Here is an 18,907-nt window from a genome sequence, read left to right as displayed (position 1 = left end):
ACGCTTTTGCCATACCGTCCTTGTTCGCTTAATGTCTCATGGTTCGGCTGCACCCTCCTCGTTCGCTCTCCTCCTCACGATTTTTTCACTCTCGCTGTCTTTCATCCCCCGGTGCTGTCTGCTTTATTTCATCCTTCGCTGTTCTCGACGAACGTCCAAGCTATACGTAGGAATGGGCGCCAAGAAGCCGCGCCCTAAAAAAAGAAAATATATTTTGAAGACGATTACCCCTTATGTGTGGGCCGTAAATTAAAACTGTAAACCTAATTAACGTAAACTACAAAAAGAAGTATATGCAATACGAATTGCATTCATGTTCATGGCTTTATTGCTTGCGTATCAATGAACTAATAACCACGGTAGAATATTTTAGAATTCTTAGCGACTGCGAGTCACCTACGGCGGAATCGTTTTGAGAGTAACATAATCCAGCTCGGACGCATTATTACAAACCCACACTAAAATGATGTCGTGCAGACATGTACATATTGAAATAATAGTGGACAAAGCACAGCAAGACGCTTTATTTTGCCTTCAACAAAGGCATCAGAAGAGCGACGTTTGCGTCCAGAAAATATAACGACATATGTATTTAATATTTCGCTTCTTTCGGAAGAAGCTCCCAGACAATATGAAGCTTGTCGTCCGTGATGTACCCTTCACGATCCAGATCATCTAAGTCAAATGAATATATTTGGAAATAAGCAGCTTGGTTACTTGATTCTTCGGGTCTTCTAAAGTAAGCAAGTTTACCATTAGTACTATCCACCATCTGACACTGTTTCCTTTGGGAAATATGTTTGACAGTCATCTGAAGTTTCTTACTGAAAGGCCACTGAAGAAACTCGTCGATAACACCCCTGTGCAGCTGAATAAGAGCATGCAGTAACACATGATCTCCCTCTTTTCTGAGGCACACTCCTGGCGACAAGTTATAGCCCGATATGTATATCTTTTCACTCGAGTAAAAATGAAAGCCTTTTGAATAGGCACTGTCTTTCATTGCCTTGAATTCCTTAACAAGAAACTCATATCGGGTGGAGTTGATCGTGTTGAAGGCCATTTCTTTTTCTTTATTCAATGTGCTCTCTCCTTCCATTTCAGTGTCCTTCACTTCACCATTGCCAGCAACACTTCCTCCGCACTTTCTGCAGATTGTCCTTGATTCATCGTCCAACACTTGCCGAAAGGTTTCCTTCAGTGCATCAACACTTTCGTTAGTTTTCGTGAGCTCAGCTCTATCCGCAGCCAGTATTGTTGTCAACTCCGCTTGCAACATGCTTCCCGTATTGTTTTCTTTGAAGTGGTTGACAGTTCGCCACGTGTCTACTAAACATTCCTTCAACTCTTTAACTGAATCGGCTATGGTTCTTGCAAGAACACGCGCCTCGTCGCTGTGTTCCATCAAGGTTTCCTCGACCTCTCTAACTGACGTCAAAGTAACTGTAGATTGTACAGCAACGCGATCCAATGTACTACTTACGCTTGACCTTTGTAGCAAAGCCTCTTTGACCGTGTTCATGCAATGTGAAATTTCATCTAGCGCATCATTTTGTGCAGTATGATCATTAATAAGTGCATCTAGCCTGTCTTTTATTTCAACTACTCGCACGTCTAAGCTTGCATTAAGAACCACCATCATTGCTTTTTGGTCATTGTCTGACTTCTCTAGAACCCAGGACGTCTGAGGCATTGCATAGTCTCGGCATTTGCTCTGTAAATGCCCGGCCACATTACTGCGGAGCACGAGCTTTGAACATTTAGGGCACAACATAGAGTGGTGGTCACAGTCATTGCAGAAATGCTTGGTAAGCTCTGACGCCGCTAAAATCATGTCGCAGCCACGTTCTTCATTCCAGCATTTTACCTGCAAGGGAAAAAAAGCGTTTGAGGAATTTTCCATATTAGCATCTTCATATTATTCTACATATTAGCATCTTCCACGTTACTTTATGCATTCGAACTTGGAATGCTTCAAGGTAAAAATAAGGTGTCACAGCTCGATGGGGCATCAATATCATCGTAGTGCTGCTATGAAGGGAAGGGAATGAACATACTCGTGAGGCGAAGTTGTTATATGGGCGTGGAATAATGCTCTTTTAAGATATTCACCATTCTACAAATAAATTGTTAGGAACAAAGAAGGTATAAATCGGGCAGCCACAACCCAAGTCGAGTACAGCATTACTTGCTGTTTAATAATAATAAACATTGCTGTTTGGCTTGAAGGATTCTTATGAACCTTTTCAATTTTCTGGAGTGAAACGGTGACAGCACTTGTAGCGTAGGCGCGAACTGGTGGTATGAGCATTTGGAATGAGAGTGATTGTTGAAGGCGAAATGTCTTAATACGTTGGTGTAACTTGGTTTGCGCCGCTTGAGTGCCGTTACTTTAAATTTAGGCGATCCGTTTTTTTCCAATGGGGCATTGCCGTCCTCGGGCGTTTGAGTCGCGTAACGACGATGAGTGGCTTGGTTGGCATAGGTATGAGTTCCTCGAACTCGACTAGGGCGAGATGCTTCTTGAGCCGAGGCATTCTTGTGGAAAACGTTCCTGTACAGCGATATCTAGACTACGAGGCTCCCTGGGCATACAGAATAAATCATATTTTTGAGAAGTAAACTAACATATTCGGACTGATACGAGGACACACAGAGACACTAGTGCCACAGAAGAAGCGCTGACTACCCAGTGAATATTCATTTGAAGAAAGCCAGCCCTTACATATCGATACCAGAATAGGCGTGGGTACACAGACATCGACGTGACAGTCATTTTCCATGCGAAAAGGCAATTTCTTCTTCTGATAACGGTGGTAACGGCACCATTCGCAGCTATATCCAATGTGTCTAAAACAAAGAAATGCCTGTTTCATTTCTCTCTCCTTCCTAGTTTCTTTCCCTAGAAACTTCGCCATCTAAAAGATGCGACTGCACGTGAACTAATTGCAATGGCCTGCCAATTGTCAACCATGCCCATATATCACGTTATCGCAGTACTGATTGCTCGATCATTGAAACGTCCCGCTTTTCCTACATATGTCTTGCCACAGCTTCAGCAAAACGAGAACAAGGTAAAACCTGGAGGTAACGTTTCGACAAGTGCGCTTGTCAGTTTCAAGGCGACATGTGCTCCCCATTTTTTCCCCTTGATCGCCACAGCTTAGTTGTATCTGGGAAGCCCAGTTGGGCATGCTGACTAAACCAAATTTTACGATTAGGGGTGCATTGGGCCTTATTACGCCCTTTCACTCGACTGCGCACAGTACTAAGTGGCAAGAGCTACTGCAAAGTAAATTCCCATGTCACATTTCATATCGACCACTAATAATGACGAGGACAGGGAATAGAGCACAAAATAGCGGTGCGGGCGTTAAGCTTCAATTGATTTATTCACGGCAACACGTGGCAATACATAGACAAATATCAGATGCGGAGAACGCAGCAACCACACCAGTAATCAGCCTAGCGAGGCAAGGACTTATCAGAAAAATCTATCTCCGATTGAACCAGCCTTATGGAAGTATCACTAACACAGTCGTGGCCTTTCTTATATGATATGCCTCCATCATTTCGCGTGTAGTGTGGCCCTAGCTTCTCCCCAGAATGTTTATCTCCTTGAAACGTGGTTTAGAAGGGCAGGCATTGCACTGCGCAAGAAAATGCGCCAATTCGTCTTTCGGTCGTGTTTCCTGGCTGGATCATTCAGTCTGGCTTATGTAACACTTGCCATACGGCAGCAGGATTTCATACACAACTACAACGTTGCCCCTTGGTCGCGGGATCGAATCCTGGCCACGGCGGCCGCATTTCGATGGGGGCGAAATGCGAAAACACCCGTGTGCTTAGATTTAGGTGCACGTTAAAGAACCCCAGGTGGTCAAAATTTCCGGAGTCCTCCACTACGGCGTGCCTCATAATCAGAAAGTGGTTTTGGCACGTAAAACCCCAAATATTATTAACGTTGCCCCTTATGTCGGTTGGCTACTTTCAAGTTGTGCGATAACTTGTGCACAATCGGTACTACGTGCGCTGGTCCCCCCCCTTTTTTTCTTTGTGTACTGGTTCCACCCGCATACAGTTTTACTATTAGAAATGGTTTCAGATATTGATCTGATATCACAACGGGGCAAACCTGCTTCCGTTGCTGCACTGATAGATAAAACGTTGCTCGATCTCGTGCTTGTATGGCCACTTCAGCGGTGCCCTAATACTGGTAGGCACAATAATGGTAGACTTAGGGAACAACAATGTCAAAAATGTATGCGATTGGCGTCTCGCTATTCATTGTAAATCCTGTCGGTGTGAGCCGCTGTTCACCGCATGCACCGTTGTACGTTTCATGCACAACAATCTAACAAGAGAAATCATCGAAGTTGAAAGTAGTATGAGCTCCTCGGTGCGTAAGCACTTTTTCGATAAAGAACTTGTTTTCGAAGAAGATAAGTATATGCGCATTGTGGTGGTTCTGGGCGAGTGTCAAACTGTGTTGAAGAAATTTAAATCATGGTTGCTAAATGCCCTCTGTGTCGCGGTGTCTTTTTTTTACGGTCGTTCCGTCTGCGCTATACAATCCGAAGATCATGAACCAAACAGCCCAAATTTCCGCTACCTTAATTCACATCGCCGCTATGACCCTCTTAAGTGGTGCAAAGTGTGCGCTGTTAAAAAAATACCGACTAGACCAGCCCATCAAACCAGGCAAGCGTACAGGTTCAATTGAATTTTAATGCGGTCACAAGCCTAAATATTGAAATTTTATAACATATTGGCAATGAAGCAATAAACAACATATGCGTTTACGGGGTTTCAATCGGTTTCTTCCCTGCCTTCTTCATTGGGAGTGTGTGGGGCATGGAACTTGCGCCTCTGGATAAAATACAATTTAGTTGAAAGTCTGCGCATGTCCGTGTCAATGTAATCTCGTCCTTGTCTTTCTTTGGCGCGGCATCTTTTCTTAAACATTACGGACCAATTTGCCCAATAACATGAGTTACTAATACCCGTTGCGACTATGACGCACGCCGTTGTGTTGGGCTCCGGATTAATTTAGAACAGCTGGGATTCTGTGACCAACACCCAGTGCGTGGTACACGAGAGCTTTTACAGTTCAGCGCCATCGAAACGCTGCCGCGATACGACGGCGCGACCTCGTGTTATGCAGCGCAACGCCAAAGCCACTGAGCAACCACGGCGGGTGATCGGAGGTGGTGCGACGCCGGCGACGCCAGAGCGAAGCCATTGCGGCTACGGCACCGCCGCTGATTTGCCACGTCTCTGTGCGGCTGCCGCAAGCCACAGAAATGAGTCGTAGGCCGCTCCACTGTGCGGCACAGAGAATTCCTCCATCGCCAGTGAGGACGGCCGGTGGCCCGCAAGCAGCGCGCGGCGAGTTGCCGTACCACTTAACGCGGACGCGCATTAAAAACATCCCCTTTCGGAGGGTAGCCTACACGCGTACATGGCCGCTATTTTGTAGCGATGCCTTATGCCTTATTCTATGCTATTCTTATCATCCATCACACACGGCCGTCCGATCCCGTTGTTAATGTGGGCAGACCGTCGCTCTGACCACTGGCCAAGCGCGAAAAGCCTGAAAAAGCATACAATCGGAAAAGGCATCGCTACAAAATACCGGCCACGCATGTCATCGCTGGCTGCGAGATCAAAGCCTGCGCTGAAGACAAAGTATAGGATGGAAGAGTTATTACACGTGAGGCTGAGTTGCAAAGTATTGCGAGTCGAGCGCAAATCCTGTTGCGCCGGTAGCCACGCGTTCCGAGTATAGCCCTTGAATTGCTTAACACTGCACTCGCACATGGTTAATCAGGGAATACCAGTAAATGTAATGGTGCAATTTAGTACATCACTATCTATTCTGATGTTTAACTCATGCAACCTAGCGTTGCATGCCACGAAAGACCAGCTGCAAAAAGAAAAGTTGAACACGACAGTCGAGAAAAAAAAAAAGCAAATGCGTGATGCCTGCGTTAAAATACAATTACAAAATGAAAGAACAGCCCCCCCAACCCATGCCTAAATAACGGATGTGAGTAAGCAAATCCAAATAGAAAGGTAAGAATTAACTCAATAGTGCTTCTGCATAACTTGCTACGCTGAACATATCTGATTGTTCACGAGTACCCATATCGTTCAGTCAGCAGCAAGCGAAACCTAGGATTATGGCGAGTGCAAAAAAATATCAGGCACAGACAGAATATAGCGTCGAACTAGTTGCTTGTCCTCACAGTTTCGCGTCGAAATAGCAGACTTCTATGAAAGGAAAACACGGGAAGAGCGGGGATGGAAATCAAAGACGATGAGCAAAGCGAGAACAAGGTAAAAGCGGTAGGCAACGTTTCAACAAGTGGGTTTGTCATTTTCAAGGCCCTGCTTTGAAAAAGGCCAGTCCACTCGTCGAAACTCTGGCTTCTGCTTTTACCTTGTTCTCGTTTTACTCATCGTCATTTGTATGTAATACTTTCTTATTGTCTTTAATCTTGTTTACTCGTGATTCCTCCGGTCTGACAGGAAAAGACACTTATTTCTGAAGATATGCAATAAACTTAGCTTAATTGATGTCGATAGCCTTCGCGCACGCGTTCGTTTTTCTCGCGTAATCCTACCTTCCGCCTGAGCAGGTTCTCCAAAGGAAAGTCTCTCCACTCTGCCTCTTCTGGAAGAAACTGGTCAGCGTCGAGTGGACAGGCGTATCCATCGGTGACTTGGCACTGCTCGTAGCAGCTTCTGCACAGCACGTCTCGACAGGGCAGGAAAACGGTCTCCCTGGGCAGCACACCACACGCGCTGCATATTCTGTGCGCAGGAATACGCTCGGCGAAATGCACAGGTCTCCAGTCCAGTTCCTCGGTAAAACCGCACAGCGTGTAACGCTGGTCTTGAGAATCCATGGCAAACAGCGCATACGTCGACTGGCAAACGTTGTGCCGACGGTTCTGCGGAAACTTCCAAACGTTGCCAGTGCTCTGTGGTCTCAGCTGTTGCAAAGGCTACTATCACTCTGATAATGCCACGCCCAGTTCCCGATTGTCCACGGCGCTGCTTGCGATTAGCGTGGAACAGTTTCGACATTATCTACTTGCTTTGGCGCGGCAGCGTTGTTACCGACAATTTTATCGGCTTTTTACGGCCAAGTTGTTTATGCGGACCCTGTTCCGTTGTTGTCGGACTTCGCTAAGAAATGGGCCACGTGACAAAGCGGGACAGGAAAAGAAGAGCTGAACAGGAGGAAAGGGGTTGGCGTGATTCCTTTCGCCCTGTGAGAAAGCTATCTGATACGCGAAGCTTATACTTTTGTCACAAAGTGCATTTTCGGCGATCGAGTGAGATCGACATCGAATTTATCGACGATTGATGCCACACTGCTCGGAAAAAAACAACGTTATGCTGGCGGTTTGCGGCCGACGAATAGTGCCCAGCGATTGAAACGCGATATAGGAGAGCGTGGCTGCCAGCGCTTCTTGCCCCAGAAATAAATTCCGGCAGCCACGTCAATCATCAAACCAATCCAACCAATCGTCAAAACGATTGCAGTGGCCGTACCTGCAGTGGTGAGTCTTGCGCCTAATATACGGAGATTTGAATTAATGGTTCCTCACATTCCATCCGAGCTACAACTATGGGAAAACCACGAGTAGTGCGTGCTCCTGAGGAAGAAGCAGCCTACCGCGAGCGTCAGCGAGAGTTGGCTCGTGAGCGGGCTCGTCGTTGTCGGGCCGACCCAGAGCTGCGCGCCAGAGATGCCGAGTTTAAACGGCAGTGCTCCTAAGGTATGCTCACCACGCGAAGCACTTTAAAGCGAAAATGTCGGGAAAGAATGGTGAAAAAAAAAAGATTTACAAGATAGAGTGCCTGCGAAGTTTTACTTGGACAGTGTAACACTCGGTGTAACCAGCGCAGCAACGCTGTTGGATCATCTTCACGGACTGGAAGGGGCAGTGATTTTTTTCGCCTAGCCGATTTGTGAATGTCTTGAACATTGAAACTAGAGAGCTCTAGCTCAGTGGGTTTACGGGCCAGCGGCCCCAGCGGGCGAACGGAATTGGTAGCGGAGTGCCGCACGAATCAAACAGCTCTGGCTCGGCGATTCCTCGCTTGGTCGATTGGAGTAGAACCACTGCTTATGTTCCCCTTGAGGAGCAGACTTGCGCGTCTGACTGAACGCGCCGCTCGCGCCCCTATTCGCCAAATCTCGTGACATGGGGAAAAAAGCATCATTTTCAGGCATAGCCAACTTCATGGCTACGCCTGTGCTCGCGCCCCCCGCGCCACTGCCTTCGCGAGCCCCTGTCTGTGCCGCTGCAGTCTCTGCTATGCTCTTGTTGTATGTGTCGTGGTGGAGTGTTATTTAGTGCAATTTTGATTGTCATTAGTCTACGGTGCTGCTCAGCTTGACACGACGCGTCTCAGGATTTTGTAATTGAGCATCTTGTCTAACTGTATGGCCAGTGTTACTACTAAAAGTGAAGAACAAGGCAGCGCCATGTCTGCGACAAATGAGTCTTAGTATTCGACAATCTTGCCAACAAGCAGCTTTATCTCTCACCCGCCGTGTCATGCATTTTCGATGCACAAAATAAACTCTCTCTTGTCAAACATGTGCCAAGAAAAAGAAGTAACAATCGAAGCAAAACGATTGTCGCGCGTCGAAATCGGTACTGCAGGTGAAGCGCATGGGCTCTTCAATATGACTCGCTATTTTTTCCAGCGTAACGGTACCTTCCGTAATGCACAAACCTATTCACGTCAGCCACGATATCTGATCATATAGAGTGAGTTTAAATCTCACCAGCGATAATTTTTCGTTGTGAATAGGCGATCGTATTCAATACATGTATGGCTCCTCTCGCGCTATTTCGCAGCTGGTCAGCCGCTGAAAAGAAAGTGTACCGCGAAAAGATACAAAGGAGCGTGTGTGAATACATTTATAAAGACTCCCCTTACAGTTGTAGCAGGGCAGCATAATACAGTCTATAGAGTCCGTAGTGGTCCATCAAACTGCGAAGCAAAACGTTTAACGCCGTATCTAGCTGAGCGTTGCTTAGGTAGATAGGGCTTCAAATTTTATACTCCGCACCGGAAGATCAAGTTAAGGCAATCGAACACGGTGGAAAATCCCCCAGCGCCCAAGGGCTCGAGGCCTTCATCTAAATAGAGAGACACAGGTCTCATAAATGTGCGGTACTAAAATAAAGCTTATTCGTGCTCCTCCCCCGTATCTAGCGTCTACTATGCCAGACCTACCACGATCGGCGCAAAATTTTACTTAGCTTGCGGTATTTATGATGCACGAAGCAGAGATATATTTCAGCAATTTGTTTATCCGCAATCATTGTTTGCTCAAGTGACCTATTTTATATTGAAAACACTGTGTCAAAAACAACGTGAGACGAGCAATTTTTTACACCTTAGAATAACTAGTATAGTGTCTGTTCGAGTTTTCGTATATCATAAAACAAAAAAAAATATTTCTGCGGATAGTGCCTCGCCACGAACAACTTATAACATAAAATTTATCTAAATTTGTTTTTTCTTCAAGCTTCCCTTCTTTCTTAGGTGTGAAAGACTTCATGCCGCTGAAGACACGGAATAAACGAGCAAGCACACGCGGTCGCTGAGCCACGCCATTTCATGCATTGAAGAGGAGTAGATTTTCGGTTTAACATGGATGCGTCGGCGAGCAATATCGCGGACTCACGCACAACCCTGCTCCCGTAAGGTTCTCGTTCACGGTCATGCGCATCGTCGCCAAATGGCCTCATTACGGAAACCCCTCGCAGTACACAGGGGTTCTCATCAGTGATAAAATACTTGCGAGTCTTTTTTAGCCTGCAGTCGAGCCAGCAGCGCGTTGGAATACGACGCAGACGACATGCCGGTGTTCGCGCGCGTGGTCGCCATGTCTTTTCCGCGAGAACGCTGGTCCGCTGCGCGCGCTCCACTAGGGTGACCAAGCCAGCGAGCGAGCGACCCGCTCCTCCGTAAACACGCTGGCCGCGCCAGCGTACAGCACATGCGCAGTGGCGTCTCCGCTGGCCGTCTGGCCCTTAGACTCACTGAGCCATAACGCTCTGCTAAACGCTGTGGAAAAGCAATTTCCTGAAACGTCAAGGGACAGGCTCCGATGGAAGCTCGACTAACTGCGAAATTAAGAAGCCGTTCGACGAATAAAAAAATATATTGGAAAGGCCATCTGAATATTTTTAAATCAGGGCTTGCTTTCCAAACCCTTTGGCATTTTCGTGACCGCGGCTGCTGGGTGCTAGTGCTGAGTTGCGAATATCTCACACAATGAAATCTGAAATATTTGCCCGATGGTGGGATCAAACCTCGGTCCTCAAGCAAAGCAGTCCAATGTCCTAATCAAAAGGCGACAATATTTTTATTAGAAAGTAAAACCACTAGGCCATGATCGCGCGTATACGCCTATCGCACCGACGCAAACCAGCTCTTTATGACGATGACCGCGTGTGTCCCATTGCGTAGCACGGGTGCGTGGGATCACACGCGGTTGCGCCAGCTTCCTAGACGCCAAAGAGGCAGAAACCAACTCGGCCAGTTCATATCATTTGATTAACCGCTTCACCCTAGCTCTAATTCACACAGATTGCAAGGTGGACATTTGATCAGTACTTTTGTTATTGGAAATATGGTCGGATAAATTAATAATTCTCACGAAGCTAACGTTTAGGTAAAAAAAAAAGTGCAAGTTTTTCTTGCTTCTTTTATGCAAAAGCCCATCTGAAACGCCTCACTCCACCGAAGTAGCCCACTGTCTACGGTATTGGACTGCTGAGCTCGAGATCACTTCAATGAGCCCGCCCACAGCTTGCGCGTATTGAATGTGGAGGGGGGATGCATAATCGGTTGTGAACGGTGTATTTTGTACACCTTAAAGAGACCTATGTGGTCAAAATTCTCCCACAGTCCACCACTACTGAGTGCCTCATAAGGAGATCATGATTGTAGAGCGTACAAGCCCAGAATAGTTTTTATAGCGATGGGGGTCATTCTACGTCAAATTTCCGAGACGAATCCGTCGACCATCTCAGAAATTTCTTTGAAAAATCATCTCTATTGGCTGGTACAAGAAAGGTGATTTCACAATATCTTTCAGACAAAAACATTTTTATTGCAAAAGTATTATATACACGATTACTCGAAAAGTCAGCGTTGTCCGTGGCGGCGTGACCGATAGTCGGTACCGAAAAATTGGAGGACGCTTAAGCTTCGCCTTCAAGAGTGGAACGCGACAGCGTTCCCATCGACCCGCCAAGGGGTGTAAGACAATGCGCTACGGCGCAGGGATCACTTACGAGGCGCCCCGCATCGGACTTTGCGCCCACCTATCACACGGGGAGTGTCGAGCAACGCAGCGTTCGGCGCGGCAACGAAACGTGCGCCTGAGCAAACGGAACGAACCAAAGAACTCGGTGTCTCTGAGGGGGAAACGATCTACGCCAGCCAAATGTCGTGATCAGCACGGGCAGAGAGATAGATAGATAGTAATCTAAAGAAAGGAACGGAGCTTGATTCTGCAACCCGCGTGGGAGCACGGCGAAGCGTCGTCAGGGGAGAGGGAGTCGGGGCCGCGACGCGCCTGGCACCGGTCCGCGCACAGCCCCAATGCGCGCATGGCGCGCCACCTGTCGGGGTAGCGCCGTACATTGAGAGGAGGGGGTTTTCTGTGTTTGCCGCAAGATGGCTCTGCGTGTGCGGTAAGCGCAGAAGAAATGTAGCGGAAACGTACTTCACTACTCGTGTAAATGCGACTTCTGTAAGTTACATGCTCATAATTACCGATATACACCGCAGTATAACTTTCTACGGCACGTTTTTAAGGCAATACCGCGTTCACTAGAAGCGCGTTTGTACCGCTTTCAAGCATCGAACTCGTGGCTCAGTGGTAGCGTCTCTGTCTCACACTCCGGAGACCCTGGCTCGATTCCCACCCAGCCCATCTGGGAAGTTGCTTTTTATTTATGAAGTGCCTGCCCTGATTTATCGCTCACGGCCAATGCCGCGGACACCGACGCCGAAGACACCGGCTTTTCTGCGACACGAGCTCCTTAACGCTATCGCGTTAAAATGGCCGACGGCGCCACGAGTGAAAATACGGAGCGAAGTCAAATTTGTCACTAAGGTTTCTGTAAACAAAGTCTAATAAGCTAATTGGAAAGAAAATTTGACGCACTGGGGTCTGGGTTGGAATCGAACCAGGGCCTCCAGGATGCCAGACGAACACGCTTCCCGGATGTTACATTGGCCCTACAGTAGGGATTAATTAACGTTGTGCCAATGCCTCCTTTACTAGATGCCTGCCGCGTTGTCCGGTAAACTCGGTTCCGGGCCCTCTCCCTTTTCTCGTCTCCGCGAAAATGCAACGAGCGCATCTCATGGCGAATCCCTGCAACTTAGATCACGTGCTGAAGCCTCTGAGATTACCATGACATCTATCACCGTCTCGGAGGCCCGCGAGAACGCTTGTTAACCGACGGCCGCGCATACGGGCGCTACGAACGCGCCGGCGGAAGCATTCGGCCGCCGCTGCCGCCACCACCGGAAGTTGAAAAGGCCCCGAGCGCCGCCTCGCGGAATTTATGCTCAACAAAGGGAACCGCCGCTACAATTGGAAAGCGGGCGGCGCGGCGGGTATCTAGTAATGGCCGATTTACTCTCGAGTCGCCCATCGCCGCAAGCCGCACCGCACGCGTGCGGTCGCGCAAAAGACTGCACGTATCAAACACTTGCGCACAAATTTCGGTTTACAATGTGTAAGGTATACACTGTGTACACAATGTAAACGGTAATTTGTGCACAAGTGCTGGATACGTGCAATTTTTCGCGCAACCGCAAGCGTGCGGTGCGGATTGCGGTGATGGGCGGCTCGAGCGTAAATCGGCCTTAAAGGAGGCATTGGTTGTGCGTAGTGCGTGCGGCATTGCAGACGTCACGTCACTGCCTCCATCACTGCCTCCCACGTGTAACTTGCTCTTCTGATTTCATCGGTGCTGTCTCTACTGCGATGCACTCTCGACGCCAAATAATGAGTGTATAAAATGCGTTGTGCCTAGTGCCTGCGTCATTGTACACGTCACGTCGCGGACTCTCGTGCGTCACTTAGTCTTCGGATTTTGTCTTAGTGGTGTATCCTTGGACGCACGCCGAAGCGCCTACTTCAGCGGCCTTTGTGAAACGTGGTCGCCCACGGAAGCACTCCGCAGAAAACGATGCAAAGGAACACAAGAAGGAATGCCGTTTAGGTTTACAACATTCACTAGGACATACGTATGAATACTACAATGCTTTAGCACTCCCACATTTAAGCAGGGTTAAGTGCCGCTGCCGAACTTTCTTGCCTCGTGGCATGCTTTAAAAGCTATCTCAAGTAGCCAAAATGCTTATGTGAAAAAAAATTGTGTAGAAATAGTTTTCCTGCGTAACGTTCACCAGCGACGTCTACTGAACGTAAAATGATTGGTATTCAATACGTAAAGTTACTTATTGGAGACTTCGGTCGGAAAATATTTCCTCAGATCTCCCGAATAATGACAAACATGCATCACATTACCCGCAGCGGTTGCTTAGTGGCTATGGTGTTGGGCTGCTAAGCCCCACAAAAGTGCATGGAACCGTAACCATAAAACGTTTTACTGTAAAAAAAAAAAGAATATTACTTTGCCATGCACCTTGTGTCGCTAACCTGCTGGCGGTGATTACAATGTTGTTAGAATTTCATTCTAAAGTTGTGTCCAAGTGGGCAGCGAAACATAATCAAAGACGTGAAATGAGATTCGGAGGGAATCTGAAAGATGGAGCAAGCTTGAGGCACAGGAATACTGTTCCTTCACCGAAAACTAGTACAAAGCACGCAAACCAATACTGGCTTCTTCGAAAGCTTTTCAGCTTCTTGTCTTGCCATCAATCCTCGTATCAACACCTTTCTGGAACAGTGGGTGTCTGAAGAATATGAGCAAATAAAAAAGTTCAATTGGGAACATCTTGCCTGCACCCTACTTTGCAAGTGTATTTATCTAGCTATGCTAATATCGACAAAGTTTTCAAATAATTGCAAAATTATGAGCATAAATCTTGGCTATTCCGTGCTCTTTTCTTGTGACATTTCCTCGTATACTGTGGTCTACACTTTCTGTAGCTACGGGATAACAGCTTTAGTTGCTTCTCATAATTGCGAATGGTGAGCGGTTTAGTGCTCGCTCTGCAGTCTCGTGCGTATTCCTCCCTTCTGCAATTCCTTTTTTACAGAAACCTTGCACATGGCTCCACCATGTCCGTCATCGCTAAGTCATACCGCATTTCTGACTCCACGGTCACCGTAGTAATTGGGCAAACATGCCAGGTCTGACGCCAGGTCCTGGAGCCATGTTTCTAGCCATGCTAACAACATCCCAGTGAAAGGAGATAGCCATGTATTTTGTGGCACTGTGGCAATTGCCTAATTGCACTGGCGCAAATGATGGGAAGCGTGTGTACATAGAAGCTGCAGCCCGCTCTGGTTCCATTTTTCATAATTACAAAGGACGTTTTAGCATAATCCCCCTCGCTGTGCGTGATGCCAGGTATAGTTTTACGATGGTGGAGATCGGCGATTCTAGATCACGTGGTGATGCAGGCCTGTTTGGTGAATGCTAACTAGGAATAAAGCTGAAAGCCGGACAGCTCAATATTCCTCCAGATATCAAGGTGCCAGGTTCTTCAGTCAACTTTCCCCATCTGTTGGCTGGTGATGAGGCGCTTCCTTTAATGGAAAACCTCATGCTGCCGTACGCTGAGTTGCGCTAGGCGCACCATAGAAAATACCTTTGCCTTTCTTGATAACAGATGGAGAATTCTCCGTCAAGATATCGGAGCTGCTGTAGAAACTGTAGAGCACATTCTGTGGGCTACAGTACTTCTACACAACTATCTCAGGACTCTTGATTCGGAAGGCTCCGATAGCTTGAAGTACTGTTCCGACACTGATGCCGATACAATTGATCCAAACGGTCAGTTAATTCCACGGAGGTGGAGATTATACGTTCTGCGTACTGGAGATCTGCCCGAAAACATCCAATTTTCAGGAAGTCACAATCACACTGCCCAAGTGAAAGCAGTGCGAGAAGCCTTCAAAGCGCGCTTTCGGTCTTCTTAGAGGCGTGTGCCATGGAAAGAGAAGGCGTTTCATTTATTCATGTGAGAGTATGAAGCCTTCCCACCGTGCTTCCAATTTTTAATACTCAAGTGGCCCTTATAGCATTCGAGCTGTTTCTTGCATTAGTTAAACATTCGAAATTTACTTGTCCGTAAATAACACTGCAAGAGCGACGGAGGGGAAGCCTTCCAGCACTTTCTGATGGCCTTGGCACACGCACGCATTGCCTGGTACACTTCACTGATTGTCATGTTGCTTGCGAAAGCCCATATGTGACGTGATGCAAAACAAGAATCGATGCCGTACACTACTCTTTGGATTTTGGTACTTTGCGTAGCATATTGTGCTTGTGTTGTGTGGCCTCTCGCGAGGCCACTGCTTGCATCAGCATGCAACGTGAAGCTGTCAAGCCACACCCCTGCTGTGTACACATGGCATTTCATGTTTCGGAAATTAACAGCGCTAAACAGACAGGGATGACGTAAAAGCAGAACACGACAATGGCACTGACTCACAACTGAAGTTTATTTTGATGTAAGTCACATTTATATACACAGGCCAACATGTCAACCACTAAGCGACTGTACATGCGTGTTAGAAGTAATCCTGGTGACTTTTCAAAACACACGTGGAAAACATGAGTGCGAATAAACAAGTGCGTCATAAGAAAAAAGACAAATCCCATGGACGACTTCCCTATCAAACTTAACAATCTACCATGAAACACTTTCTTCCAAATATCTCAGTGTTTTTTTTACTAAGAGTTACAGACGGCTTACTAACGCACCTTTGTTCTTCCCTGTCAAAGGAAAAGCTTCCATAATCTCCTTTCTGGTTCGATCTTTATGCCTGAACAAGCTGTGAAGAAGAAGACGCGCCTCGCGGCACAGACACATCGCCAACGCGCGGCTCGGCCTTGCTCGCGCTGTTGATTACTGTCGCCTTTTTTGGACAGTGCTTCGGGCTGTCTCGCCGTTCCCGGTCGCCGCGCTTTTGCCTTAGGAGCCGCCAATAAACCTCTTCTCAATTGGTGGAGGTGCTGGGACTCAAACCCCGTCGCTTGTAACCCTGGAGCTGCGATCAAGAACGCTATCGCCCGCCATGACCGACAGCTCATCCCAAACGGCGCCGACGCCACAGTCCGTCACTTGCACCGGCGTTGCACGACAACGCGACCCCAAGATCTTCAGCGGTGCAGACGACGACGACGTAGAAGACTGGTTGGCGTCATATGAACGGGTGAGCGCGCACAACAAGTGGGATGATCCAGCGAAGTTAACCCACGTCATCTTTTATCTGGCTGGTGTTGCCCAACTCTGGTTTCACAACCACGAAAGTGACTTACCCACATGGTCAATCTTCAAGACAACCTTTACAGAAGTGTTCGGCCGACCCGCTGTTCGCAAACTGCGCGCTGAACAACGCTTGCGCGCCCGAGCACAGCAGACGGCAGAAACATTCACGAGCTACATTGAAGACGTCGTGGACCTGTGTAAACGAGTCAACGCGGCAATGCCCGAAGCTGAGCGAATTCACCATATACTGAAGGGCATCGATGACGGCGCTTTCCAGATGCTTCTAGCCAGGAATCCGCGCACTGTGTCCGAAGTCGTCAGCCTATGCCAAAGTTATGATGAGTTACGGAAGCAACGCGCTTCGACTCGGCGTGCTCTGGGCAGCGACGACTTGGTGGCAAGCCTTGACAGCATGTACGACTCATGCTCATTACTTCAACGGGTCAAGGACTTCGTGCGTGAGGAAGTTGCCCGCCAACTTTCTTTAGTCCCCTTCACTCAGGAGCCCACCTCCCGTCTTCCAAACACGCTCCGCACTCTCATCTCCGAAGAGGTCGCTCAAGTTGTCCCTTCCGCACACCATCAGCCACCTGCAGCCACGAATCTCAACTCTGCTCTGGCAGTGCAGCCTGTCGCGACTCCTCCCACCTATGCGCAGCCAGTCCTGCCTGCACGGGCTGCGCCTCTTACGTACGCGCAGGCAGTACGCAGGCCTCCGCCTGCGTCTTTCGCGACCCATTCCCAACCGGCGCCACCGGAAGCCCATGCTTCATCTTGGACCGCACCGAGAGCTAATCCTTGGAGGACGCCTGATAATCGTCCCATCTGCTATTCTTGCTGCACTCCTGGACACGTCGCCCGATATTGCCGACGTCGGCCTCAAGCGTTCGGCGACGCCTCTCGGCCCTTCCAGTACGGCAGCCAGCCCTTTCGCCAATACGCCACTCCTTCCCACCAACCGTATGCTCGTGCTGACCTTCCAGAATTTCCTTCGCGTCGCTCGCCATCCCCTCGCCGACGCTCGCTCTCCCCAATGCGTCGGCGACCCGCACCACCTGACCAGGAAAACTGAACGTCGCAGTTCAAGAGGCAAGAACTGCGCCCCATTCGAACTGCCTAAGTCCTCGCGCCTGTCCTGCTAACGTGGTCGAAATTAGTGTAGAAGGTGTTCCTGCATTCGCTCTTGTGGATACCGGCGCAGCCGTTTCTGTGATAGCCGCCAAACTGTGCCGTTCGCTGCGCAAGGTGACCACGCCGCTTTCTGGACTGTCGCTTCGTACGGCAAGCGCTCAGCACGTCACTCCGCACGCAGCCTGTACTGTACGTGTGCTTATTCACGGCATTGCTTACATAGTCGAGTGCATTGTTCTTCCCACCTGCTCGCATGACGTCATCCTCGGATGGGACTTCTTATCCCGTCATAAAGCCGTGATCGACTGCGCACGCGCCGAAGTTGAATTTTCCCCTTGTGACGCACCCTTGCACGAAGATTGTGACCGCCCTTCTAAACTTACCGTGCGCGAGGACACAGATATTCCACCTGGCTCCTTCGCTCTCGTACCCGTCTCTTGCGATGCCATCACTGATGCAACGGTCCTCTTCACACCATCCGACGTCTTCATGAGCCGTAAATCTCTGCGACTACCCTTCGCAACACTTGACATGGCTGGCGGCTGTAGCAATATATACTTTTGCAATCCCCTCTGTGCGCCTATTACATTGCTCGTTGGTGAATACCTTGGCATCGTGGAACTCCTCGACTCTTCGTCTTTGGTTGACGTCCCCGGAGACTCTTTTGATGTCGACTCCGGCCAGTCGTCTTCGATTTCCGCGCTTGAAGAGACGTCCAAGGATGCTTTCTCGAGTGCCATCGCCGATACCCTCACACCTGCCGAACGCGCCGACCTTCTTGATCTCCTGCACCACTTTAGAAGTTCATTCGACGTTTCACAACCTCACTTGGGCCGCACGTCGGAAGTGCAGCACTACATTGACACCGGTTCACATCAGCCGTTGCGTCAACGACCCTACCGCGTCTCGGCCGAAGAGCGTCGTGTCATTACCACCCACGTGGAAGATATGCTGCGCCGTGACGTTATTCAACCTTCGCACAGTCCCTGGGCATCGCCTGTCGTTCTAGTTCGCAAGAAGGACCGGTCTATTCGCTTTTGCGTCGACTACCGTCGGCTAAATAAGGTAACGCGCAAAGACGTCTATCCTTTGCCGCGCATCGACGACGCCCTCGACAGTCTTCAGGGAGCAGAATTCTTCTCGTCCCTTGACTTGCGTTCGGGGTACTGGCAGGTACCGATGGCTGCAGCCGATCGCCAGAAAACCGCATTCATTACGCCCGACGGCTTATATGAATTTAACGTAATGCCGTTCGGGCTTTGTAACGCCCCTGCCACCTTTGAACGACTCATGGACAACACGCTGCGTG

The 18,907-nt window shown here is 48.6% G+C and overlaps 1 protein-coding gene across 1 annotated transcript; it reads right to left on the bottom strand.

Annotated features, from left to right (window-relative positions):
* Positions 1 to 508: 508 nt before the first annotated feature.
* On the bottom strand, positions 509 to 7,152 carry LOC142564014 (uncharacterized). Its single transcript, XM_075674818.1, has 2 exons — positions 6,627 to 7,152; positions 509 to 1,867 (listed from the first exon to the last, which is right to left on the bottom strand). The coding sequence occupies exons 1-2, from the start codon at positions 6,909 to 6,911 to the stop codon at positions 593 to 595; spliced, it is 1,560 nt and encodes a 519-aa protein (XP_075530933.1). The 5' UTR covers positions 6,912 to 7,152; the 3' UTR covers positions 509 to 592.
* Positions 7,153 to 18,907: the final 11,755 nt, after the last annotated feature.

The sequence above is a fragment of the Dermacentor variabilis genome, chromosome 11, assembly GCF_050947875.1.
Source record: "Dermacentor variabilis isolate Ectoservices chromosome 11, ASM5094787v1, whole genome shotgun sequence".
Classification (NCBI taxonomy): Eukaryota; Metazoa; Arthropoda; class Arachnida; order Ixodida; family Ixodidae; genus Dermacentor; species Dermacentor variabilis.
The sequence above is the reverse complement of the archived record's forward strand: the minus strand, read 5'-3'. Positions and strand labels throughout refer to the sequence as shown.